The sequence below is a fragment of the Emiliania huxleyi genome (assembly GCF_000372725.1).
Source record: "Emiliania huxleyi CCMP1516 chromosome Unknown EMIHUscaffold_201, whole genome shotgun sequence".
Taxonomy (NCBI): Eukaryota; Haptophyta; order Isochrysidales; family Noelaerhabdaceae; genus Emiliania; species Emiliania huxleyi.
In genome coordinates, this window is record NW_005200589.1 from 179673 (window position 1) to 205624 (window position 25952).

Genomic DNA, 25952 nt, shown 5'->3' on the forward strand with positions numbered 1-25952 from the left:
TGTGTGTGTGTGTGTGTGTGTGTGTGTGTGTGTGTGTGTGTGTGTGTGTGTGTGTGTGTGTGTGTGTGCGCGCGCCTCTTCTTTGTTCGATGCGCAAATAACATCAACAACGCTGCTTGCAACATGCTCAACCGCTCGCTCCCCATCGAGCTCTTCTTGCCGCACGGCTCTTCTGTGTGCCGGCACAGAGCTCCGTGCAAGCCTTCCAGCGTGATAGGAACGAGTGTATCGCTTTGACGGATCGACCGTGCTTGTTATCCACATCGATGTGACGCACACAGTGACACATCAACGACACACATTCTCCCACCCGCCGGGACGCAAAACGCTCTCGACGAGAGCCACAAGAAGGCGGCCACACAGCAAGCCGCTCGGTCGATCACGTTGCTCGCTCGATGCCGGCGAGCGCATGGCGCACGCCTTGGTGCTTGGACGGTGGCGAGGCCAAAAACACCGGCAGTGGCCGTCCGCTGGCGTGAGCGGCGGCGGTCGAGACCTCACCCTTCGCGCCGACGACCCAACCTCACGCCGAACAACCCAGCAGCACCGTGGCGATGGCGCTAAGAGGTTCCTCTTTTCCGCGCCCCCCCCGCAAGGCGCGCGATACACACCCAACCCAACAACCCAACCGAGAGAGAGAGAGGGGTCTTCCGCGGGGGGAGCTTCGTCGACGGGTGCGGGACTGCGGCGCAGACAGTGCTGCGGCGATGCCTCCGGCTGCTGTGGCGAGTGGTGTGCTGCTCGCTGCGATGGCGAAGAACTCGTCTCGTCACACGCCAAGGGCTTACGCTCTGTCGAGACGTGAGGCGTATGCGCCCAGGAGGGGAGGGCGCATGCGTAACGACGCTGCTAGAGATGCCTTTCGGGGCCCAGAGATAAAACTTCTGATGCCATGCGTGACCTAGTAGTGTCCCCAGCTATGGGCGTGTCCACGTTGGAGCCAGGTGTGGTGTGGACGCGAGAATAGCTCCGCCGTTCATGGAGGCAACCGATGCGAGTCGACTGGTGTGTGTCGTCGTGGTTTCGTATCAAGAATTCTCTCTCTCCAACAACCCAACCCAACCCAAAAAGCACGATTCTCAAGTTGGGCCCTCGAGCTACAGGAGCACAAGAATACGTCTTCCGCTTCTGGGCGTGGCTGCCATACGGGTCCGACTCAATCGGCTTGGCGTAGTGTGCACGTATGAAGAACAGTCGGGCTCGGCCGGAACACAGTGCGCCGTTTCCGGAAAAAGGAGTGGTGAGACAACTGGCGTGAGTGATCTACGCAGTGGAGCGTGACCTGACATTCGCGGGGGTCGCAGCTGCCTCTGCGCGTCCTGGAGATGTACCAAATTGTCGCCGCCGGAGACGACTCGACGCCGCTGAGATCGGAGATCAAGCTCTGACAAGTCGCACGTTGCTCCTTTGACGCCGACGTGACTCCTGCAGAGCACATCAGGACACGGTCTCGACGCGCTCGGTACGACGCCTGCGACCCGTCTCGGGTCAGGTGGCGCGACGCTCATCGCGCCTGCCAGCGCTGCCGTACAGATGCCACGACGAGGTCAAGCACGCTTCTATACGCTCGCCCAGCCTTCCTTTCCATCCCATTAGGCAGCCTGGGAACGGTGGCGGTCAGAGGCAAAGCCTACGAGGGGTGGTGGAACCACATGTCACGGCTACTGCCGGCTCGACCCCACGATAGCCTCCGGAGGCTGACTTTGCGGCACAATCATCGGACGATGTCGACGAGTTGGGTCGCTCTCGCGGTAGCCAGATGAGCTCTCATACTAGTATCATCGGCCATGGCCGCAGAGAGCGCGGGGGAGGGCGCTGGGAGCAACACGGAGCTCCGTTGGACGTTTTCAAGATTAGCGTGTCAGAGTGAATTGGAACTAGCCATTGGGAGTCTGCTGGGTCGACGCACGACGGTCGTGGGCCTCGCGAGTGCGGAGTGGTCGTGCGTCTCGATCGAACTTCGAAGTATCGTCTATTTGTCTTGAGGGATGTGGCGCGGCTTGCGACACGGCGGCAGCCGGGACGCTGGAGCCGGCACGCGCCGCGGCAGGCCCGGCGCACGCACTCTCACAACAAACCTAAAACTTCAGACGTCTCGCACGCTCTCCAGTCGTACTCGTAGCTCCAGTCTGCAGTCACAGCTGAGAGACCGCCGGGGGCCCGAATCCCAATGAAATGGCCGGCCGGGTTCCGAACATGGGCTACACACTCTCGAGCACGACCTCGCCGCGGGGAGGGGGGGGGGGGGCGAGTGGTGCTGCCGGAAGAGCGGTGGGTCGCGGCAGGCGGACAAAGGTTGGGGCGGGCCGGCCGGAGTTATGGGGAGATATGGGGAGATGTGATAATCTCAGGTGATCCGGGGCGGAGTAATCTCCGGTGATCTGGGCGGCGTCGTCCCATGCACATCTGACACCCCCCCTCGCCCAAGATAAAGTGCCTGACGTCATGAGCCGTTCCACACACGCACTGATCCAGCTTCGAGTTAACTCGAGAAGCCTCAATTGTCTGCAGCATAGCTGAGTATCCGCACTTCTCACCACTGGGTCGAGCCCGCGCCCCCACCCCCTTCAGAAGTAGTAAGACTCCTGATCCTCGTCCACCTTGCCTCTACCCCACTCTCGCCAGTAGTAATCCCCGCCCTGACCAAGTCGAATAGCATGTGATTTCTCCCGCTGTGCTCGTCATCCCCTAGCTTTTCCCGAATCATGTTTCTTGCCCACATCATCTGAAGTCGCTTCCCCACCTCTGAGAACACCTTCCCTCCAATCGCAAGTGAGCTGAGCTGGTTCCCACTCTCCCCGTCCACTCGGCCATAGTCTGTGACCCCAATCAGAGTCGCGATTGAACGACGCACGAGCAGTTCTGGCTCCCTCAGCACTCCCTCTGCTACCCATTTTGCAACCGCATCCACCATTGCCACAGCCGAAACTGAGGGAGGGTGTAGAGGATGAAGAGTGTAGAGCGCTGTAGAGATGTAGAGCGCTCTGGAGCGCTGTAGAGCTGTAGAGCTCTACATCCGCCGCGGGACGATGTGAGTCCGATGTAGAGCGATGTAGAGGCGCTCTACAACGTGAAATCTCTATCGCGATCTCGCCCGGCGCTCGACGTCGGGTCCTCGGCCGCCATTGCGGTCGGCGCCACCACCTCCTCCCGCCCCCCCCGCAGCCACTGCCGCGCGGCCGCCAATGCGACCGACCCCACCCTCCTTCCCCGACCCCGCCCTAAACGCCCCCGACAGCGAAGCCCGCGCCGCGCGCGGCACCCCCACCGACTCTGCCTCCGACCCCAGGGCCTAGGCGGCCCGCCATGAAATCTAGCCGTGTGTGCTGGCGTCCGGGTCCCAGCGGGTTTTCACGTAACAAGTACACACCACCCACACAACATTTACCAGCCCCGTCGGCCACATCAAATGCAATTAGGGAACCCCCCCGAAAGCGTCGGAATCTCGCTCACACATGCTCCTCGCCGCGCCGCTCCTCTCTCTCAGCCTCGTGCTCCACCCTGCACTCATGCGCACTGCGCCCATGCACTCTGCGTCCATGCCCCTTGCGCCCATGCGGAGCGTCACGTTCATGGCCGACCAGCCAACAGTTGAGCCACCCGTGTATGACGTCGACGAGGTGCAGGCGGGGGAGGCAAAGGCGGCGGCGGAGGCGGCAGCGGCGAAGGCGGCAGAGGAGGCGGCGGCAGTGAAGGCGGTAGAGGAAGCGGCGGCGGCAAAGGCGGCAGAGGAGGCGGCGGCGGCGAAGGCGGCGGAGGAGGCGGCAGCAGCAGCGAAGGCGGCGGAGGAGGCGAAGGCGGCGAAGGCGGCAGAGGAGGCGAAAGCGAAGGCGGCGGCGGAGGCGGCTGCAGCGAAGGCGGCGGAGGAGGCGAAAGCGAAGGCGGCGGCGGAGGCGGCAGCGGCAAAGGCGGCAGCGGAGGCGGCGGCGAAGGCAGCGGCGGAGGCGGCAGCGGCAAAGGCGGAAGCGGAGGCGGCGGCAGCGGCTAAGGCGGCGGAGGATGCGGCGGCGGCGGAGGCGGCTCGCCAGGCCACCGCACCGGCTGGTTTCGTGTGGGGTGAGACCTATTGAGCGATTGACTCGCGCCGTTTTCTCCAATTGTCCAATACTGCCGTTATTGGGCACAAACCCGCCTCTGAAGACACATCTGTATGTGTAAGTCTGGTGCACTGGCAGGAGCAATACTCGCATAGGGGACGTCCCCCCTACCGGCGCACGCATTGGGCGTCGCCGTGAGCAACCAAGCATCCCAAAGCTGACTTGTGTGGCTGCTTGTGCTGCCTGCTCATGAGCAGGCAGCACAAGCGCTCAGGCCTCAGCAGGCAGCACAAGCAGCCACACAGAGTTGGGCTGGCGGCCGTCTCTGATGCCCGTGCTGCGAAAGTGCTCCGACGGACCGGGAGGGTCGGGGGTGCCATTTCTTTTGACGGTGTTCATCCGGAAGACGTTGAGGTCGAGCGAGTCGATGTGGTCAAAGTTGGCATCCGTTGTCTCTGTAGCCACCTTTTCCGAGATGCCGACGCGGAGCAGGGCGTCAAACGTCTGCTGCTTGGTGATCAGGCCCGCCGGGCTGGGCACGAGGTCTCCGTTCTTGACGAGGGCGCTCATCACCGGGCAGGTGATGCGCCTCCAATCAGGGTCAGGCTCGTCGGGCGGAGGCGGTGAAGGCGGTGGCAGCCGCGGTGGCGGCGGGCTCGGGGGTGGTAGCGGCGGGGGCGGGCTCGGAGGCGGGAGTGGCGGCGGCGGCACAGGTGGCGACGATGGTGGCGGAGAGGGCGGCGGAGAGCTCGGTGGCGGCGAACGCGGAGGCGACGAGGGCGGAGGCGGCGAGGGCGGCAGCGGGGAGGGAAGCGGCGGCGAGGGTGGTGGCGGCGAGGGCGGTGGCGGCGAGGGTGGCGGCGGCGAGGGCGGCGGCAAGGGCGGAGGAGGCGAGGGCGGTGGCGGCGGTGGCGGAGGAGGCGAGGGCGGCGGCGGCGACGGAAGTGGCGACGGCGACGGCGGTGAGGGCGGAGGGGGCGACGGAGGGGGTGGCGACGGCGACGGCGGCGAGGGTGGAGGAGGCGAGGGTGGTGGCGACGGCGGCGTGACCGTTTTTCACATACCTACATACCCGATTTTTACCATCTCGCATCGGGCGCAGCGGGTATCGCCGAGGACTTATATATACACGGAGAGGGGCTGGGGGGGGGGGGGGGGTAACATTCAATAGCTATGGGCCCGCAGGGTCAGCAGCGCGCCGACGCGGACCTCGACGCACACACCGCCGCCTCGCTCTCTAGCAGGCGGTGGCGGCCGCCGCGGAGGATGGACCGGCGGTGCGGAAGGTTGCCTGCGGGCAGAAGGGGTGAGGGCTGTAAGTGGAGCGGGGGAGGGGCGGTTGGGGGTGGGAGGGAGGAGGCGCGGCCTGCTTGCGGCGCGGCGCCTTTGCTCCGTTACACACACACACACTCCTGACAGAAACTAGGTAGGTAGGTAGAAAGGTGAAGAACAGCCAGGCTCGGACTGGACACCAACGCGGTATGGGTGGACGCTGGACAGATGATGACGACACGCACGAGCGACACACAGAAGAAGAAGAAGAAGAAGAAAAATCTCACACAGACACAAACAAGCTCACAAGACACACAGCCAGCGGGCTGCCACACACCCTGAGTCGGCTTACACATAACTCAAGGCCATATCCTCCCTGTCGCCCCCCCCAGCACTCCACGGTGCCAAGAGACTTAGAGTCCTTACAGACAAAAGAAATCACGCTGCCCTCGGGCCACTCGGCCATGAAAAGCGCACAAGCAAGAGAGGCGCGGCCATTGTATCATGTATCTTATTCGGACCCCCCCCTTCGCGCTTCTCGTTTTTCGTGCCAAACCAGCGCGATCTCGGCGGGGCGTCAGCGCCTCTCGGAGGGGCATCATGCGCTCCCGGGGCCGCCCGACGGCGCGGGCCTCTTGCCGATGGACCCAGCCGAGGTGCCCAACCAGTTGGAGCGCGCCGACGCGCTGCGCGCGACCACCAGCCAGCTTTCCGGCCGGGCCGAGAACGGTGTGTCGAGAAAGTAGACACTCAAAGTAGCAGCCGCTTTTTTTGCCTCTTTTTGAGCGCGGCTGCTGCACACCCTGCCCACCAGTGATACTAGAAGCACCAGATTTACCCCGTCGCGAGCTTGACCGCGACCCCGATGACCGCCCACAGGTGGCTGATCGCGGCGCCACTCATCGCTGCTTTTCGGCGCCTGGCTCTCAGAGGGCCCCTGCGGCTCTCGCTCGTCGCGCGACCGCCGCCGACATCATGTGCTTGGTCGTCCCCGCCGGCACGGAGCTGCGCCACGTCGAATTGTTCGGCGGCTCGACCGCCGGCGCGCCCACCCTCGCCTCCTGCGCGCCTCACACCCAGAATTCTCCTCGCGCGCGGCCGACAAAGTAGGCACACGACCACCTCCCTCCCACTCACCCCCCCCACGATGCACAGCCCGTCCACTCTCGCCGGCAAGGCGCACGGAACGCCCAATTTGGGCTGGAAATGCCGCCGCCACGGGTTGGTGGCGCCCTCGGCAGCGGGGCAGCGCCACGCCGCGCAAACTTGCGCGACAAACTTGCGACCTCTGTCCCTCGTATTCACCCCAGATTTTGCCCTATCCAGGCTCACCCGGTACCGCGAGCGGCGAGCCGCGCCAAGTTTGCTCCATTTCCGACAAGTTCATCCCGCCCGAACGCCGATCTTCGGCCGCCTGGAGGCCCAGGACGGGGCTCGGGACCGGCCAGGTGTGGATTCTCCTCGGCGCTGCGGTGTATCTGCGCGCCCATGGCGCGTTCAGGGGTGCGCCTGAGGCGTGTAGACTGCGGGGCGCCGCGATAGCGCGGCGCCGACGATTGTGTCAGCTCACTGTCACACCGTCGACACGGTCACAGTGTGTGTGCAGTGCGTCCACTCCGGCGACCGTGACGCCGTCGGCGCTCGTCAAAAACATCTACTGTGGAGCTATCAGTGTGGTTGCGTGTTGCACTAGTACTGTTGCACCAGGCGGCCCGTTTTTAGCAAAAAGCAGATACCACATCGCGCGTGGTCATCGAAAAACCGCATCTTCGCCCGTCTGGGACCTCTTCGTACGGCTCCAAAAACCGCTCCTTAACGACGGCTACGCGGCCCGGCGGTCGATCTGCGCCTGCTCAGCGGTGGAGGGGATGTGGGCGGTACGTGCGTACCGCGTGGTGTTGCGACGGTTTGACGATTGCGACTCCCAGCGTCGACTTTTCGACCCCACGGAGCCTCTGCTGCTCCGGGGGGGGGGGGTCTGCAGACCACCCGGCCGAACTTCAGAGTGGCGGTGCTCCTCAAATACCGCTCAAATACCCACGATGTTGTGGAGGGGACATATGCTGATGATCCTGGCCCGATTGGTTCCCTCAGAAAGCTTCTGGGCGGTCGCTAAGGTTCGCTCCCCGCACACGGGCCCCGGAATAAGTTACATCATAATTGTGCAGGCAACGTTACAGCCGGCAACGTGCATAGGCAGCAAAGCTCGGCCACGACGTCCATGGCCCGCGCCCCCCCGATTTGCCACCGGCGGCCTGCAGGCCAGCGCCGAGCAGCGGACGACGGCTGACCGACTGCTGACCGAGGCAGCGCCCACGGCAGCGCCCACGGCAGTGCCCACGGCAGCGCCCACAGCAGCACCCACGGCAGCACCCACGGCAGCGCACACGGCTTGGCTGGCCATGTCAGCCGCGCAGGGACCCTCCCGCGGGTCCAACCCGAAGCGCTCGACCGCTCGACAGCGCAAGTCGGCTGACGGAGCGAGCCGCATAGCCCTCCAGTGCTCACCGCAGGATCAGGCCTGACCGGCCCACGCTCACGGCCTGGCCTGCCTGTGGACCAGCAAACTCGTTGGCTGTACGCGAGGAAAGAGCTGCGTGGCTGGGTCGATACCGTCCCCGTGCGCCCTTTCCCTCAGTGGAAGGCCGTCCCTGCCCTCGGGAGTAACTCGACTGTACACCCCTCCCTACTCTCTAGCTAAGGGCTCTATTCACAGCGGGGGGACAGTGGTTGTCCTGGCGGAGTCCTGACGGAGTCCTGATAGAGTCCTGACGGAGTCCTGACAGAGTCCTGACAGAGTCCTGACAGAGTCCTGACGGAGTCCTGACAGAGTCCTGACGGCCTATTTTGGAGTTTTTCAACTTTGAGGTATTGTAACTATGTGAAGGCACTATGAATGCATCAGTTCTTTGGGAGAGTGCAATCCATTTAGTTATTACCTCCAACTCAAAAAAAGTCTGGTGGCAAACGGACAATGGGGTCCCTTATGGTGGCCTCTAAGGGTAAGTTGTGGGAGCTCCACAAACCAGGTTTGTCATCATCATCTGTCCAGCGTCCACCCATACCGCGTTGGTGTCCAGTCCGAGCCTGACTGTTCTTCACCTTCCTACATACGTGGGGGTAGAAGATCAAGACCAAGAGAAGAAATCTCTCTCTAGAAGATTGCGGGGGGTATCGACTTCCTTGTAGTACAGCGGTAGGGTGCCCACAGGACCCAAAAAAGAAAAGAAAAAAGAAATGGGCCACCCCCGATCGCAGCACTTCGTGTTGGAGAGTCGAGATATTGAGAGTGTGACTAGGAGGGAGGGACGCTGGGGATTCTCAAAGGTACACCCTTGGAATGGCCGGATGTGCGGTTGTGCACGACCACGAGACATTGGGCGGCGTGATACCCCCCGCGTAGGTCCGGCTGATTAGCGCTACGGTCCGCGTAGGTGAGTCTTGTGTGAGTGAGTGAGTATTCTTGATACGAAACCACGACGACACACACCAGTCGACTCGCATCGGTTGCCTCCATGAACGGCGGAGCTATTCTCGCGCCCACACCACACCTGGCTCCAATGGTACCCTAGACGAGTGAGGTAAGGGTGACTGAGCCGTGGGCAGGGCTTATCCGGAGCCTGCAGAGCAGCGGAGCCGGCTGCGGACGTGGAGAGGTGCCTCCGTGTCTAGGTGTGAATAGGGGTCCGCTGTGATCATTCACAGTGGGGGGGGTACAGGAATTGTATGCCCCTGCTGGCTGGTCCGGGATAGGCCCCCGTTGGCCCGGGGGAGCTGCGGCTAGCGCCCAGTCCCCCGCGTGTCGTCGTCGCCAGCACTAAGAACGGAGCCGTTTCGTCCAGTTGGCGTAGAAGGGCGTTGTTGCTTGCTGCTGTTGCTGCTGCTGCTGGCCGGCGGCGGTCGTCGTCGGTTGAGCTAGGGGGCCTGGCGATGGACGCCACCGCGACCCCTCTCAGTCCTCGACAGGCTCCGACGTCACGGGCACGACCTTGTTTTTGGGGTGGTAGTACTTAGAACAACAACCCGTGGTGTAAAGCGAACCCCCCGCCCTCCTAACCAGATTGGTTGGACGCGAACCCGGAAGCTCCCCGGGCCGATCCCGCGCCGAACTCCCGATGCTGCAACCCAGACAGACAAGAGCTGGCTCTGAGCCACCGCTGCTCGCACGCTAGACTGCCACAACGTATCAGACACTCCTCACTCCAAGACAGTACCCATCCACCCTCACGCACAGTTAGTGTTCAGCGCCCACCTCAAGGATTGGCCCAATGCCGTCCAGCTTTCGACCAGCGGCACCGGACCAAGGCCCGCGCATGCAGGGGTGGTCGGATGATCGATCTGCACATTACATGCGCGCCTTGCTTGGCTGTGTTCGCCTCCACCTACGTCATCTACAACTAGTTGCGGTTGCGTCCGATTAGTCGCGGTTGCCGGTGGTCTCAATTGCCGATTGCTCAACAAGCCGAAGCGTGATCCAAAATCAGCAGTACTAGTGAAACACTTGGCATTTACGGTCTCCGCGTGGGCGAGGCAAGGAGGGTGTGGCCACTGAAGGCATTCGGCACCCTGTGGTGCACCGCATTGGCGTGGTGCCGTGAAGTCATGGGGACTGCCGGTCAGGATCGCAGTAGTGGAAATCCTCATTCTGCTCCTTGCTCTTGCACATCTCCTCAGAAGAGTAGCAGTAATTGTCCCGAGAAGCGGGGGGGGCGAGGTCTTTGCCGACGATGCAAAGGCAGCGGCAGTTGAAGACGTCGGAACGCGGCCACGTGCTGGCGCAAAACTCTTTTGTCGGGACACATCCCGCCGTCATGTCCCCACAGTTACAACTCGGAAGCGGCGAAGGCGGAGGGAGCGAAGGAGGTGGCGGAGGGAGCGAAGGAGGTGCCGGAGGCGGCGGAGACGAAGGGCATCCCGACACTTGGAGGGTCGCTGTGTAACGCGGTCCGCCGAATCCGGGCGCAGCTACCATTGTAATCGTAAAGGGCTGATTTGGGTCTTCGACGTCGTCACATTTGAACCCGTCCATTTCGGTCCAGCAAGTTTTGGGGTCACAAACGTCAACGACGATCGATCCGGCCGAATCGTGTTTGTCACCTCCCTTTCCGTTGCCATCGAAGCCGCCGTTGTCATATTCCCTGACGGGTGGGGGCATATAGGTGTACGAGGTGTCAAGCTAGGCAGGGCGGGTGGGGGGGGGGGGGGGGGTGCGGCGGATAGCACCAGAACTGGAGCGTGAACTTTGTGTTGGGTTCGGCCCCCGGGATATGGATTGGGCAATGGTGGATCCGGTCGTCAGTGCAAGAATCCCCGTAGTTCAAACCCGAACTCGGCTTGCAGAATTCCCCCTTTTTCCCCTTTGTTGTGCATTTCCCGTCGTCATTGATCTCCTGGCAGTACCCGCCCACAAAGTCGCAGGTAGTCCACGACCCGTGGGAATTGGTGCCACAGAATTCAACTGCATCGTCGTTGAAGGTACCGCATGCGATTAAGTAGAACGGCTCGTCTCCGTGTTGCTCCTCTGGAACGTCCACATATAAGTTCATCACCTTCACGGAAAAGGTGTCTGACTTTTCCATCTGGGCGAAGTCGAGCTCGCGCTTGGGCGCCGCCGCCGCGGTCGTGTACGACAGCGCGCTGGTTATGATGAGGACGAGGGTGAGCATCGGAATGTACCTACATCGCAGCAGGCGAACGGCTCACGACTGGAGGGAGTGATGTGCAGGTGATGCGAGGCCGCGAGGGGAAAAGACTTCGGAACGGGCCGCAGCAGCGGGAGGGGGAAAGAGGCGTTGCGAGGCCACCGACCGAGCACGATGTGAGAGAAAGTGCTATCAAGATGCTCAGGAGTTTAGATGGGTAAAGAGTTGAAGTCAGAGGGCCGCACCTACTCGCAGCGTACACAGCTTGAGGCCCAGCGCCAAAAGTCCGCGGCACACCCGCCTCGCTCACGTTGTTTTGGATCTGCGAGGCGCGCAGGCGGCGGAGGGTGAGCGTCAGCAGCGTAAAATGGGATGAGCATGGCACGGGTTTGGTTCGGGCGTCGCGGGAGCGCAGAAGGCATGGAGGCGACCCGCGGCGCCGCGCTCAGCAGCGCTCCGACCGGCAATCCGATTGTGCCAGATTCTCGGAACGAGCCGCTCGCGCGGCGGTCGCAGCACGGCGGGCAGCTGCTGCACGAGCGCGCTGCAGCGCTTGGGAGATTGGGCGAAGCGGCCGGGCACGCTCGCGCAAAGGCCAACACGCGCCGCATCGCGCGGGGCGAGGGGAGGAGGCGAAGGGGCAGGGCAGCATTCCTCTTTTTGGTGTTCTGCCTTTCTGAGGTCGGGAGATGCCGTGTCTCGGATAAACCTGATCGACCGCCGTGTTTCGGTGGATTGACTGATCTCAACTTCTCGATCAAAAAGAGCGCCTTCGGCACTACTCTCTCGAGGTCTCGCGGATCTTATCAATCACACAATCAGCCCACGCCTCTCGCAGGTGTATGGCGCGCACGCCTCTCGCGCGCCTCAACGTACGGCACGCATGATTTAATAGCGTGCGCACGTGGGCGAACGCAGCTTTGAATGGTGCACGTGGTCGTCATAGGATTCGCATCGACCGGTATAACCCACGACCACTCGTCGAGAATCTGCAAGGCCGGTATGGCGGCCTCTCCTGTGCTAGCCCTTTGAGAGCAGAGTGCCGACACCAGGCGAGTGGATGCCTGCGCAAGGAGCGTTCGCCAATACAGCAGTGGCGGTGTGCGGGTCGAGACACGACGCGCCGAACCATCCGAGCTGCGGCGCCTCTCGCTGTTGGATGGAACTCCAGTGACGTGAGTCGCGCGATGAGGGTCCCATATGTCATCGCTACCCATTCCCAGTACCGCAATATCTGTCTGGTTGGAGGACCGACCCGTTCAGCATTGCCCCTCGAGGGGCGGCGAGTGCACGCGTTGTGCCCAACCAAACACGATCGATGTGTTGTGCCCTGCCGTCATCTGGCACGACATCGATGGGATTGTCCCGGCGGTCAAAAGAGCTCTTTTGGCGACGTACACGGTGCGATTGGCGAGGCAGTGTTTGTACTCGTCCTGCGCGACTGGATGATTTGGCTTGAGCTGCGGGAAGCCGCAACTTCGCGTGGCGCTCTGTGACGATCTCGCTGTTTCAATCGACGCACGCATGCGCACGGGGGTCCGCGGCAGTGCTTGAGCGCTTGCGCGGTAACTGGTTAGGTAGTCGGCTAAGTTCGCGCAGGGCGGAGAAGTGTGTATCGCCACGAGCCGCGCGGCGGCGGTCGCTGCGTAGCCGGCGGCGGCTCTCGGCGCCACGTTTGTGGCGAGTGCTGCAGTTTGCGCTCACCGGCGGCTAATCGCAGCCGCCGTCGACCTTCCGCCTTCAGACGAGTGCGGGGCGCCGTCAACTCGGAGCAGCGCGGCGCTGGCATGCCCCCCGCAACGAGCCTCGCGGAGGCGGTCGTGCAGCACCCGGAGAGGTCGCTCGAGGCCGTGTTCGAGGCGAGCATCGCACTTTGAGCGCGCTTTCGGCCCTGCTGTCTGCAATAGCTGCATGGCGCGGGGCAGTCTCTGGCACGATTGAGGCTGGCTGGGGCCAACTGGCCTGGCTCACAGGCGGCAGGCAGTGCTAGGGTGGCCTGGGCCGCCCTGCTCGGGTGTCGGGAGGCGTTGGATACCTCTTTGGTTGGAGTTCTCACGGGTCCCGGACCGGTCTGGAGTGCCTCCGGAGGCCCGTTTGACACCTGCACAAGGCTGGTAGTGTACCACGACACATAATGACCATGTATTTAGCTGCCCCGGCACTAGTAGCGATAGTGGGGTGCGTTTTGGTGTCAGAGAAAAGCGATCTTTGGGGGCTGGTGGTCGATTCCGCTAACTCCATGGCCCATACAAACAGAAAGCTTTTACAGATACTCACAAGTGCAGTACGATGTAGCCGCTCTCGGCCTCCCCTACATGCGTTCATCTTCAACAGTACGCACTCACAAGCCTCACACGGTCCGCATGTCCAACCAGTGCGGCGCACGGCCGCAGCGCGGCGCCCGGCGGGAAGCCGTTGAGCGCCTCGAGGCGCCGTTGATGCGGTAGCGGAGCGTAAGGCGTACCGGCGTCGTGGTCGACGAGCACCTCGATCACCGCGCCGGTCGCGCGGTCCCTCAGGTCGGTGGGCTGCCCGGCCTCGTCCTTCATCACCTGCGTGAGTTGGCCATCCGGGAAGCCCGGCGGCAGTGATGGGTTAGGGAGGACGACCGCTCCGTTGGCGTCGCGGCAATAGCGGAGCAGCCTTCCATTGCCGAGACCCAAGACCCAACTGCAGCGCCCCACCACGTCGAGGCTGATGAGATCCTTGTGCACGCCGATGCGGATGCTCTCGCGGGTGTGGTTGGTGGCCCCTCTTAGGCGCTGAGTGCGTCTAGGGGCTGGTTTGGCTGGTGTGTGTGGGTGGTGCTCTCTCCTCTTCCGTGTGCGTGGACTCGGGGCTCTGGGCTGTTGGCTGATGTGGGGTGTGGTCTGCTGTGGCACGAGGGGTACTGGCGGGTTGGGTGGCTGCAGCCAGCGTGGTGGACTCGCGAGGCGTCGGCGAGGCTCAGGGACTCACGACTGGACCTGTGGCAGTGCTGTATGGGCGCCTCACCCCCCCGGCGCCCCGGCGGTGCTCTGGGTGAGCTAGGCTGGTGTGATCCGGAGGCAGGATGGGTTACGTGCGGCTGGCAGTGCGCTTTCGCCGCCACACAGGCGCCGGGGGCCGTGGGCCCTCACACGCGACCCCCGGCGTGCGTCCGCTGGCGGGCTGTGACCTTGTTCCTTTTCTCTCTTCTCTCCTCTTCACGGGGTCCTTGGGCGACGCGTGTCTGTTTGGGGTGATGTGCTGTATCTTCGCGCTCTCTGCTGACGCTCGAGTGACGCTTGTGGCGGGCCCTCTCGGTTCCTATAACCTGTCTAGGCCGCCTGAGATCCAACGGCCCCGTGCCGGCGGCGGGAGGCTGTGATGATGACATTAGGCGAGCGCGGCATAAGCCATAACATGGTCTCTGGGCTCTTATACGGCTTTAGCTGTGGGGAGCCTGGAGTGAGTGTTCGCGACCAGAACTCTCCCTCGGGGTGGTCGACAATGTATCTTGACGCCAGCCTCGAGATCAATCGCTAGGAAAGCAAACTCCGAATTAGTAATAGAACCACACCATCAATCCTCACTGCGCCGCTTACACCGTCATACGACATACCGCTGCTGGAGGCGCCGACTGGGTCCGCGAGGCTCTCACGCCCACCCCACGGAGATCGGGACCTCCTTCGCAAAGAAGGTCATCCCGCCCTTCCGCACGGGCAGCGCGTACAGCTTGCCGATGGCAGCCCACGTCTCGTCGTCCGCGACCTGTTCACAGACGCGGCTGTGTGAAGAGGCGCTGTTTGCAGCGGTCGGCGCCTCCTGCACGCTGCCGGCCACCTCAGCCCAGACAGTGTGGTCGTGCGACCAGTGCGTCGCCACGCACCCACCGACGGCGCACCTCGGGGGGTAATAATTAGCCGTGACTAGCCCGATATTCGCCGAGATTGACCGAGATTTTCCGAGCTCAGCCGCCAGCGCACCTTGCGGGGTCCATGTGGGCGCTGTACACAAAAAAGTCCGGCCCAGCGCTGCCGCCCGCCCACCTGAGTCAACCAATACGCCACGCATGAATGGCATTGCTCCTAAGACGTCGCCGCCCGCCGCCGCCCGCCGCCCACCCCACCATCCCCTTGCCCATCAGAGGGCCGTGGCAGCCGCACTTCGGGTCGTGCGAAGGGCACCTGTTCACAGCCAGAGCCGTGAAGGGGCGCCGTTCACAGCGCACAGCCGCTCCCCGCCAATCCTCATTTGCGTTCGGCCGGGTGGTGTGTTCACAGCTGCGGTGAACTGCGAGCTCGCGTGAGATCTAGGGCTGCGAATGCCGGCAGCGTGTCGGTTCACGACTCGTGCACTCCGCATTCACCACCAGACCTGCCTCCTTCCGAGAGCTAACGGAAGAGCGAGGCATCTTCCTTCCGAGAGCTAGCCGGAAGAGCGAGGCATCTTCCTTCCGAGAGCTAGCCGGAAGAGCGAGGCATCTTCCTTCCGAGAGCTAGCCGGAAGAGCGAGGCATCTTCCTTCCGAGAGCTAGCCGGAAGCGCGAGGCGTCCTTCCGAGAGCTAGCCGGAAGAGCAAGGCATCTAGGCGAACCGCTTTCGGTCGGTGGGCGGAGGCACGCCGTCGGGACAGCCTCCCTTCTCCACCTGTTCACAGCACGCAGCCGTGAAGAGACGCCGGTCCACAGCGCGCGAGAGCGGGAGACAGCCTCCCTTCACTCCACCTTTGGCGCTGGAGGCTTGCCCGGCGTGCCCCCGCCGCAGTCGATCCGACCCTGCAAGGAAGGGAAGGTACACTTCTCCGCACACACGAGGTGGCGGTGGGGAAAGGGCCGGCCTAGCCCTCGCGACTCCACGTCTGAAAGACAGGAGCCCCACACGGCATTCCCCACGGCATTGGAAGTGCAAGGCCCGGTGTGCGTGGACGAGCAGACCTGCACCAGGAAGGTAAGACAAGGTGAGGTAGGGTCAGGTAAACTTCTCCACGCACGCTGGGGCAAGGGGGGGCAGCCCTCGCACATCTCCACGCCCAGACACAGGCAAGAGCTGGCATGGCATTCAACGTGCAAGGCCCGGTGCGCGTGGGCGAGCAGACCTGCACCAGAAAGTCCTTCTCCGACCGGTACAGGTTGCCCGTGCAGCCGTGCTCCGCCGCGTGCCTGTTCACAGCCAAGCTGTGAAGAGGCGCTGTTCACACACACACACCGGTGCTGCCTTGCTCCGCCGCGTGCCGCACAAACGCGACGCTGCTCGCCGAGTGCTCGGGCAACAGCCTATCAGGGCGGGAAGAGGCCGCTTCGGGGCGGGAGGACGGTGCTGTGCAGTGTATTCAGAGCAGCTCGTGAACCCACAGAGCCTACCTTAAGGTACGTGCTGATCACACCAGCCTCGGGGCGGGAGGACGGTCTTGTGCAGTGCTTTCAGAGCACCGTGTGAACCCACGGGGCTCCGAATGCAGTGAGTGCAGCCGAGTACGGCCGAACACAGCGGAGTCCGTGTCTCCTGGCTGGAATAAAAGACGGCGTGTTCCGCTTCTAGGGGCAGCAGCCTCAGCCGCAGCTCAACCGGCGCCGACGCATCGCCGCCAGGGACCTGTTCACAGCGCAGAGACGCCGTTCACAGCCGCACCGAGGCATCGCCGCCCGGGAGACGCGTGGCCACAACCTCGCGAGTCGGCTGCATCTCGGCTACATCTCGGCTGCATCTCGGCTGTATCTCGGCTGCATCTCGGCTACATCTCGGCTGCATCTCGGCTGTATCTCGGCTGCATCTCGGCTGTATCTCGGACCGCGAGACGAATGGCCACGACCTCGCGCGTCGGAGGCGGCGGCGACAGTGCGACCGGCTGCGGCGGCGGCGGGTAGAGCACGTCTGGCTCCTGCCAGAAGAAGTAGTTTTTGCCCGGAGCGCCTGCTCGAAGATTCGAGAAGGGTGGGGAAAGTTCGTGGCAGGTTCCGGGGCGGTTCTGAGAAGGCTCCGGGAATGCGAGTACGCGGTGCTCTGCAGGGTTTCAGCTGCAGTGTGTTCAGAGCTCGCTTGAGCTCTAGGGCTACGAATGCTGGCCGCGTGTCCTCTCGAGAGCCAGTCGGAAAACCTGCATTCCGAATTCACCCCACCAGACATGTCCTTCCGAGAGCTAGTCGGAAGACGACATGACCTGTCTCCGCATCTATCTAAGACGGAGTGCCGATGTGGAAGAGGTCGGCGCGGCCGGGCGAGGAGGGCGGTCGAGGGAGGCCGCTGGCCAGTCTTGCCTCGTGCTTGATGTGGTGCACGCCTGCGGTGCGGTCATTCGGGGAGAGGCGGTTGCCAGACGAGGCGCAGACTGGTGCCGAGGCGATTGCGTGGTCTGAGCTGCAGCGCCGCACTGCGAGCTTGGTGGGCCCGTACACGTCACGCGGTCTCCGGAAGATGCGATGTGCAAAGGCACGCGCGGTGGTGGGCGACAGGGAGAGAGGGTGAGGCTCGCCCACAATCACGATGAGGCAGCAGATAGCGGCGACGTTGGCCGCGAAGCGAGGGATAGAGCGGCGGCCGCCGAGGCAGCGCAGGAGGGACTGGCCTTTGTGCGCCGCCTTGAAGGGTGGCAGCTCCTCGCCGCCCATGGAGGTACCGGCACCGGTGGGAGTAGGCGTGTGTGCCGCGAATGGCGGGGGGGGGCCAAACTAGTGAATGAAGAATTCTTCATAGAAAAACGCGCGATGAAGTGCACTCCAAGTGCTCAGTCTAAATGTCGACACCAGCCCTTCCCCCGACCGCGTGCTCCCCGTTGCTGCTGGGGGCACCCATCTTGACATCTCCGCAATAGTGCCTGCCGCCCCTGCCAATGTTGTCCGCATATCCTGATATCCACGTCGGGTTGGGTTGTTGCAACTCTGACCGAGGTGGTTTGGCGGCTCGATTCGCACAGCGGTGCCCCACGCGGCGCGTAGGGCGAGGATGAGGCGTCGAAGCGTGTACTTGTGTCTGATGCTGCGGAACATTGACAGCAGCATCGCCGAACTCGTCTTGGGTCTTCTTGTTTCGAGTCTTCTTGCCCGCCGCCGCAGCCTGGCAGGCCATGTCGAGGGGGAGACCCAGGCGGCGCTGCACCGAGATACGCATCGCCCCAAAGATAGTCTCCATATTCGCATGTCGTTGTTGTCTCTCCGCTCTTCCTTGTCGTGCTTGTGGAGTTTGTGCGTCTTGGGTCCGGGGGGTGTTGCGACTTGTGAGTTGTGTGTATTTGTTAATAACAATTTGTTTATTTTTGTTTTTGTTTTGTGTAAGGAATAAAAAGGGGTGGACGCGAAGAGTCCCGTCTCACACTAGCGTTTTGATTCACATGAACACATTGGTCGAGACGTGAAGCGCAACGGCCAACGCGAGAATGTGCATGACAGACTCGAGATGGCATACACCGCCCCCCCCATGGTCCGACCTACAACTTGACATCTCCACTCCCCCCGCCGTCGATGCGACACATGCACGCATGCGAGCAATCCGCAATGAACACATTCGCCGCCGCTCACCATCCGCTGGGCGCGACATGCCGTCTCCCGCGCACCTAGCTCTACGTTGTGCACGCGGCGATGCGGCGGGCTTCGCTCACGGTGTCCGACCCGACCTACCGGCGTAGACCCCGGTCTCCCTGCTCCTCGCCCGCACCTCGCGCCTCACGCGCAGGGCTGGGCGAGCGCATGCGCCGCCATACGGCAGGGCTGCTGCTGCTGCTGCTGCTGCTGCTGCTGCTGCTGCTGCTCCCCGCCCCTCCGCGCGGCAGCGTCCCCGGCCGGCTCCGCCCCCGGCTCCTCCTCCTCCTCCGGGCTCGGTCTCCGGCGGGTCGGCATCAGGTACTGCGTGAGCGACGCCCTCCCGCGGTTCGAAGACCGGCCTCGCTTCGGCCGCGCCTGAGGGGGGGGGGGGTGGGGGGTAGGTAAGGATGGGTAGGTAAGGAACACTCCTCCACACTCACGAGGTGGTGGGGCGAGGGCCAGGGCAGCCCTCGCGACTCCACATCAGGAGACCCACGGCGTTCAAAGTGCAAGGCCCGGTGCGCGTGGGTGAGCGGTGTGAGTGAGTGAGTGTGTGTGTGCACTGTCCCTGTGTGTGTGTGTGTGTGTGTGTGTGTGTGTGTGTGCGTGTGTGTGTGTGTGTGTGTGTGTGTGTGTGTGTGTGTGTGTGTGTGTGTGTGTGTGTGTGTGTGTGTGTGTGTGTGTGTGTGTGTGTGTGTGTGTGTGTGTGAGTGTGTGCGTGACGTTAGCATCTCCGCGGGCCCGAGCCTTCAGAGGGGCGCTCGAGCGCGCAGCAGCGACGCGCTCGTCGAGAGTGAGCGCCTCGTCCGCCACGCCGCCGCCACCGGCGCGGCGGCGGCGATGGTGGTCGTGCGGCTGCGGCGGCGGCTTTTGGACGGGCGCGACGGGCGGCGCCTTGACGCTCCGCCGCCCGCAGCGGGGCGAGGGCGTGTCTAGCAGCTTTCCGTTGGCGAGGATGAAGGTGGTGGAGTGAAGCTTCGAGGCGGAGGCGATCCGGAGCTGCTCGAAGGCCATGATGCCGGGGTCCGCTGTGGAGGGCAGCACCGCGCGCCGCGCCGCGAAGCCGGTGACCGCGAACGTGACCATGGCAGCCTTGCGCAGCAGCTTCTTCAGCTGCAGGGGAGGCAAGCGCACCCACTCCATCTGCCGCGCGGCGGCGGCAGTGCAGCGCTCTGGCGGCGACGGGCGCAGCAGCGCGTCGATCAGCGCGACCGCCTGGCCCGAGAAGGGGCAGGGGCGCTCGAAGCAGCCGAAGACGGTATGCACGACCGAAGTGGAGGGGTCGGCGGTGCACGCGTCGAGGACACGTTTGTACCGCCAGTCGGACACGGCGGCGGCGTCGAAGGGGAAGGAGCCCGAAAGCATCCCGAAGAGGACGACGCCGCTCGACCAGACGTCGGCGGCGAGGCCGTCGTAGCCGCGGCGGAGTGGGACCTGCGGTAGGCACGGCCCTGCTGCTCGGCGAAGATTCGCCGAGATCCGCCGAGATCGGGAGCAGAGAAATGCCGCAGCGCGGGCGCCATGTACGACTTGGAGATATGGGGAGATATGGGGAGATATGGGAGTATGTGGAGAGATATGGGGGAGATCGCACCTCGGGCGCCATGTACGACTCGGAGCCGCAGACGCGCGTCAAGGGCGCGCGGATGTACGGGATGGCGCTGCCCTCGGCTGCCTATGGGGAGATATGGAGAGATATGGGGAGATATGGGGAGATGTGGGACGGCGCTGCCCTCGGCTGCCTTCTCGTAGGCGTGCGCGAGGCCAAAGTCGCACAGCTTAGCGTCGCCATCGGCGGTGAGGACGATATTCTCGAGCTTGATGTCGCGATGCACCACGCCCCGCTCGTGCAGATGCGCCACCGCGGCCATCGTCTGCGCGAAGATCGGCTTGGCCTGCGGGGAAGGTTCCGGGACAGTTCCGAGAAGGCTCTTTGCCGACTCTGCCGCCGCGGGCGCAGGAGCTCGCCTCGCACTCTGTGAGGGCGCCTCGCGCGAGCACAACCTCGAAGAGGTCGCCCTTGGAGGCCAGCTCCATGAATATGTAGCACGTGGTGCCAACCTCCTCGTACCCGCGCAGCCCGATCACGTTGCCGTGGTTGAGGCGGCGCAACATCCGGATCTCGTGCGCGATCGCGCGCTTGCGGTCCATTGAGCCCTGCGTGTCGATCGCCTTGGCGGCGACCACCTGGGGAGCGGGAGGGGGTCGTTGAGAGGTGATCTTTTGATATGTGCTTCGATAGACCTTCGCTCAAGGTCTCGAAGGTAAGCCTGCCGATCTCCGTGTCTACTCGCTGCTCGCATAGCGGAATGGCGGCGGGAGGTGTGACGCACGGCTGCGCAGGAGCAATCGCTTGGCTGGGCGGCGCGGCAGCTGGTGGTGGTGGGAGGCGGTGCCGGGCGGGCTCACCTCTCCAACCTTTGGGTCGATGGCGGCGAGGACTCGGCCGTAGCCGCCGGTGCCGAGCTCGCGTCCGAGCTCGAAGCGGCCGACGCGAGGGCCGGCGTAGGCGCTTTTGCGACCCAGCATGTTCATCATCCACCTGGGAATCTCACCGAGGCGATCGCGGACCTGTTGTGGCTCGCCAAGGTGGTATTATCCACCGCGATTATCAGGGACTTGCAGGACCTCCTAAAAATCTCGAGGTCTCGAGGTGTTGTATGCGTCGTTGTTAATAATACAAACCGATGGTCCCTTGTCACAGTCACACACACACACACACACACACACACACACACACACACACACACACACACACACACACACACACACACACACACACACACACACACACACACACACACACACGCCCCGCTACACTCCCCAGCAGCCTTTCGAGTTAGTTCGCCGGCGAACTGGTTCGTGAACTGGTTCGGTGAACTCGCGGTTCGTTCGGTTTCGGAGTGGACGGCATCCCCTTGGTTCGTGAGTGAGTGAGTATTCTTGATACGAAACCACGACGACACACACCAGTCGACTCGCATTGGTTGCCTCCATGAACGGCGGAGCTATTCTCGCGCCCACACCTTGGTTCGCTGCATCGGTTCGGTCGTTCGCCCTTTGGGTGCCCGAACCCTCGAACTAGTTCGTGAACTCGAGCCTTGGAGCACTTGGAGTGCAGAGCCTGCCCTCTTCTTTTCTCCTCCCCCCCCCCACTCGCTTCACACCCGCAGGCCGAGGAATACCAGGGAAGTTCGTCTGAACTGCGAACGAACCGCGAACGAACCGCAATATTTATTTTTTGGCTCTGCAGGCCTGTAAAGTCCCTGGTTGCCTACTAGAGGCCTAGTACGCCTGGACGCCTCGGGGAGCCCCCGTCTCCCCCATTCTACTCGCCAGTCAGCACGCACGGCGCCCAGGCACCACAGGGCGGCCCTGCTCACAGCGCCTTCATGAGGTACATGCGCAAAAACCACGCCAAGTACGCGAAGGCGTGAGCAAGGAGGCGTCGAGGCTGAGCGCCCCCCCCCGCCCCCCTCCCCCTTTTCAATGGTCCGCGGCGGGCGGCGGCGCACGCACCGGGGTAGTCGCGCCCGCAGTCCGCTAGATTGCAGACTGTCGCGGACCGACAGAACTGTGCTACGCGCTCTAGTGCCGCCCCTGTGTAATTGGGCACCCCCTGAGATTGAGAGGGCCAGACCGCGTCCGCCGAGCGCGCGGCTCGTGGCTGAACTGCACACGCCGAACGAACGAAGTTCGATGATTTTCTTTTTCCTAAGTTCGAGGGGAGTCTCTGGGCCGGCGCGGGGCCCCCCGGAGGCACCGTGCGCCGCGCCGCAGTGCGGAAACGGGGCCCCGGCTCCACTAGTCTCCACTAGCACCAACTTCCCGATTAAGTACGGTTAAGTAGAGGGCAGATTTGGAGAGATCTCGAGGAGTACATACAGATAGACCCTCCAACCATCAGAAAACTCCGACCTGATCGGTCGTACTGACCGCCGACAGATCACTCCAGACAGCAGACAGGCCGACGTCTGCACGCGGCCGGCCGGGCGAGAGGCTTGACACGATCCGACCCTGCGACCCTGACGCTGCTGCTCTAGCTATCAGCCATGCACTGCTGACTGCTGCCACAATGTGCGACCTGTGCTGGCCCACTTGGCGGCCTTCCCGGTCAGTGGTGAGGCGCAGTTCAGAGCTGTCGATGGCGCGATGCCGCACTGGTCCCACATTGGTGACACGATACCACCACGTTTGCCGGTCCAAGAGAGAGGCACCGGCGCTGTCCTGAGAAGGTGCGTGGTCCCTCTTGACTGCCCATGCGCGCGAGGCTGTGTAGGCATAGCCTCGAGAGTGCCAGCAGCCAATCCGAGGCAGTTTGTGACGCGCATTGCGCCAGAAGCGTGCACACGATGGAAGGACACCTTCCTACTGGCCGTACGATCAGGTCGTCACTGAATGCTTGATACTAAGGCCGCGAGCTATGCAGGTGATCAATTGTGCATCATGGCACGGTCAGCTGCGCCGACAGGCTGTCGCAAGGCGTGATAGCATGGCCGCAAGTACGCCGAATTCCCATGAAAACAAGTAAAAAACTCCAAAAAAGAAAAACAATCCAAAAAAATCGGCGCCTGCGGCGGGCCATGGGACCCCATCTCCCCCCCGCATGGACACCCTCTGGGGCCCCCGCGCCGGCCCAGAGAGGGGAGTTCACTAACGTTCGTCCGTTTTCGCAGTTCGCGCCTTCCACAGCCGTGGCGGTCCGTTCACTTTCGAGGTTCGGGCTGGGCCCCGCCGGCTGCGTTCGTTCGAGTTCGGAGTTCACGAAATCCGCGCGAACTCGAAAGGCTGCTCCCCAGGCGACCTCGCGCGACGACGCGCTGCCGTAAGTGAAGCTGTCGAGCCCTGCGATGCGCGAGCTGCGCTGCTCAAGAGTGGACCTCTGAGCTACCGCGGACTCGGCAGCGGCCATGTCTCACGCGAGCTGCGTTCCAGCCTTGCTGCCGCCGCGCCCGCCCGCTAGCGCGCCCGAGGCAAGGAGCAGCACGAGGGCGGCGAGGATGTAGATGTAGGGCGGCGACATGAGCAGGTCGAGCAGCTCCTCCGGCGAGAGCGTCGTCTCCTCGCCGTAGTAGCCCGAGGCGGGGATCATCAAGTGCGCGAAGTCTGTGCCCGGAAACATGGTGTAGGGCTCGCCGAGCGAGAAGTCGGAGGTGAAGGCGTCGCTCAAGGCCGCTGGGTCCTGAGGGCGCGCAGGGAAAGGCTCGGGCCCCGCGGGAGGGGGGAGAGGCGGGGGAGGGGGAGGGGGAGGGGGGGAGGGGGGTTGGCGGGCGTGCCTTTGGGAACATCATCAGGTGCGGCCCCGACTCGATCCACTGATCCGGGCCCGCCTCCTCCTTTGAGGTGACAAACGGGTCCGTGTTGTCGAAGCCCAAGTCGCCTGTCGCGGCAAAAGGAAGGGAACCAATAGGCGAGGAGGTCCGGAGGCGCGGGTCCTCCCCACCGCCTCTCTCCCCTCTCGAGTGCCAAGAAGCGCAGGCGACGAGGGTGGCTGGCTGCGGTGTACGGGCAAAGGCTGATGGTGGCAATGCTGTTGGGGTCTGCGGCGAGGGCGGAGAGAGCAATCGCCTTGCAGCATCCAGACAAACGCGTCGCGCTTCATGAGCGGCTTCTTGCGCGCCATCCAGCCCTTCATCCAGTCGAGGCCGGCCGCGTCAAAGCAGACAGGCGCCGCCTCGCGCGCAGACGCCCAGACGCCGTCTTCCGACGCGGGCCCGCTGGGGTTGGCCGGCATGCATGTCCAACCGTTCGTGCCGTTCCGGAGCACCTTTTGCGTGGAGTCGAGGATGGTCGCCTAACACGACTCCGCGAGTGTGTCACCTAACACGACTCCGAGAGGGCACGAAACCAAGGACACACGAGTGATCGATCGCCTTCGAGCTGAGAAAGCTGGGCGCGGCCGCGGAGTAAGCTTCGATCTGCCACTCAATCGAAGCGTGGAGGTCTATGGCCGCAGACAGCGGGAAGAGGAGCGCGGGCAGCATAAACTGTCGTGTCCGCGGTCAATCACGGCGGCCAAAAAAAGAATTTTAGAACAAAACTCCCTCGCACGACATGTAACAAGGGACCGGCAGGTGGCGGCGTCGCAGGACGAGGCAGAAGAGAACAACGCGACAGAGGAGGAAGTGACAAGGGAGAGAACGACGAGGGTGGGACGACCGCGAGGTGGCATGAAGGTTGCAGCGAGAATCGGCGAGAGACTGCGAAGAGAGATAGGAAGAGGCAGACTCCCTAGGGTGGGCGACGGATAGCGCACCACACACCTCTCCTTAAAATCCCTGTGTGGTGGCGGCGTGCCGTCCTCCCATCCCTCCCTTGGGTTGTCTGTTTTCTTTCTTTCTTTCTTTTAGACCGGAAGGAGGACGGGGAAGATGACTCAGAGGAGGACGAACCAGTGGAAATTCAGTTGTCAGATGTCACGATGCATCCGAAGGGGACTCCAGCGCCGGCATCATCCGTAGAGGCACGAGTGTTCGAAGAGAGAGTGGACCTGAGCAACAACATGACCTGTAGGTAAATGCTCGGAGTGGGAGTCAGAAATGTGGTCCTTGCGCGATGGGGTCCTTGTGGCGGGCCACCCTGTCCAGAGAGGCATGGATACGTTGTAGTCTCGCACATGCTTTAACAACGACGCAACGCTCTCTCTCTCACACACAGGACACACAGCCACAGTTTTTATAATTTATTTATTCACAAAAATATAAGGGTGTATCACGCAGAATTCTTTTTCTCAGACTCACGCTCCGGCGGTGTTGGTGAAGAGCTGACGCGGCGGCGGCACAGCACAGGGTATGTCGGCTCGCCGCGCTCAGCAGGCGGCCAAGGCCAGCGCCGACTGGGACTGGGAGGGCGACGACGAGGAGTGGGGCGACGCGTGGTCGGACAGCCCCGCCGCCAAGCCCTCCCGCGGCCGGCCGCTCCTCTCGTCGCTGGCAAACCGAGGAGGAGGAGGCGGAGGCGGCGCCCCGTCGGCTCGGCCGCCACCCGCGGCGCGGCGCCGCTCGACGACGCGCTTCGTCGTCTGCGCCTTTGCGCTCGCCCTCCTCCTCCTCCACATCCAGACCCGGATGAGCCGTGTGGCGACGCACCAGGCGTGCCTCTGCCGCCGCCGCCGCCCGCCTCCCGCGATGCAGTCTCCGCCTCCGCCGCCCCACCGAGCCGCACACACGCTGTCCGCCCGCCCAGCCCTCTCCTCGACTCAACGGCACCACTCCTCCCCCACACGAGGCTTTGGCACTGGGTAGCTTTGGCGCTGGGGACACCAGCCCTCCCTGTCCCCGGAACCTCTTTGCGCCTCTCTTCAGGCGACGGCGGCGGTGGCGCCGGCTGCGTCGGCGGGCGGGACAGGCACCGCTGGCGCCCCAGGCGCCCGTGGCGTGCGGCACGGCCCCAACGAGGCGCCGTCGGTCGCCGGCGCAGCGGCGCAAGGGCCCGTGAGCTCTGCCCCGGAACCTTCTCGGACCCTTCCCAATCAGGCGGCCGGGGCGTAGGAGGCCGAGGGGCGCGGGCGCCCGCTCACGTCGC

General features: G+C 63.5%; 5 protein-coding genes across 5 annotated transcripts in view; 2 read left to right on the top strand and 3 right to left on the bottom strand.

The window, feature by feature from the left end:
- Positions 1-479, top strand: part of EMIHUDRAFT_234169 (hypothetical protein) — a gene marked incomplete at both ends in the record, with an annotated part of 1826 nt that extends 1347 nt beyond the window's left edge. The window contains one exon of the mRNA XM_005781456.1: positions 444-479. Coding sequence (XP_005781513.1) covers positions 444-479 — 36 coding nt within the window. The remainder of the gene's footprint in view (positions 1-443) is intronic.
- Positions 480-3455: 2976 nt separating this feature from the next.
- Positions 3456-5086, top strand: EMIHUDRAFT_113874 (hypothetical protein; the record flags this gene model as incomplete). The annotated part of the gene is made up of 3 exons (XM_005781457.1): positions 3456-4056; positions 4295-4410; positions 4643-5086. The coding sequence occupies 3 exons, from the start codon at positions 3456-3458 to the stop codon at positions 5084-5086; spliced, it is 1161 nt and encodes a 386-aa protein (XP_005781514.1).
- A 4823-nt stretch (positions 5087-9909) lies between these two features.
- Positions 9910-17519, bottom strand: EMIHUDRAFT_113875 (hypothetical protein; the record flags this gene model as incomplete). Its single annotated transcript, XM_005781458.1, has 15 exons — positions 9910-10094; positions 10407-10485; positions 10859-10985; positions 12656-12689; positions 13416-13723; positions 14580-14683; positions 14756-14816; positions 14899-14961; positions 15037-15099; positions 15509-15561; positions 15639-15689; positions 16010-16073; positions 16120-16187; positions 16724-16824; positions 17345-17519. The coding sequence occupies 15 exons, from the start codon at positions 17517-17519 to the stop codon at positions 9910-9912; spliced, it is 1536 nt and encodes a 511-aa protein (XP_005781515.1).
- A 648-nt stretch (positions 17520-18167) lies between these two features.
- CIPK2 (CBL-interacting protein kinase) lies at positions 18168-21022 on the bottom strand. The gene is made up of 6 exons (XM_005781459.1): positions 20838-21022; positions 20397-20615; positions 20162-20323; positions 20023-20094; positions 19176-19862; positions 18168-18803 (listed from the first exon to the last, which is right to left on the bottom strand). Exons 1-6 carry the CDS (start codon positions 20964-20966, stop codon positions 18570-18572), a joined length of 1503 nt encoding a protein of 500 aa, XP_005781516.1. The 5' UTR covers positions 20967-21022; the 3' UTR covers positions 18168-18569.
- A 2321-nt stretch (positions 21023-23343) lies between these two features.
- On the bottom strand, positions 23344-24412 carry EMIHUDRAFT_234180 (hypothetical protein; the record flags this gene model as incomplete). The annotated part of the gene is made up of 5 exons (XM_005781460.1): positions 23344-23593; positions 23715-23808; positions 23935-23968; positions 24013-24222; positions 24272-24412. 5 exons carry the CDS (start codon positions 24410-24412, stop codon positions 23344-23346), a joined length of 729 nt encoding a protein of 242 aa, XP_005781517.1.
- Positions 24413-25952: the final 1540 nt, after the last annotated feature.

Bases quoted from the DNA above. Each gene is read 5' to 3' on its own strand.
- CIPK2 (XM_005781459.1), bottom strand. From the start codon at position 20,966: ATGATGAACATGCTGGGTCGCAAAAGCGCCTACGCCGGCCCTCGCGTC. The intron at 20,616-20,837 runs GTGAGCCCGCCC...CCCGCTCCCCAG, and splicing joins TCGACCCAAAGGTTGGAGAG to GTGGTCGCCGCCAAGGCGAT. The intron at 20,324-20,396 runs GCGAGCTCCTGC...CCTTCCCCGCAG, and splicing joins GCGCCCTCACAGAGTGCGAG to GCCAAGCCGATCTTCGCGCA.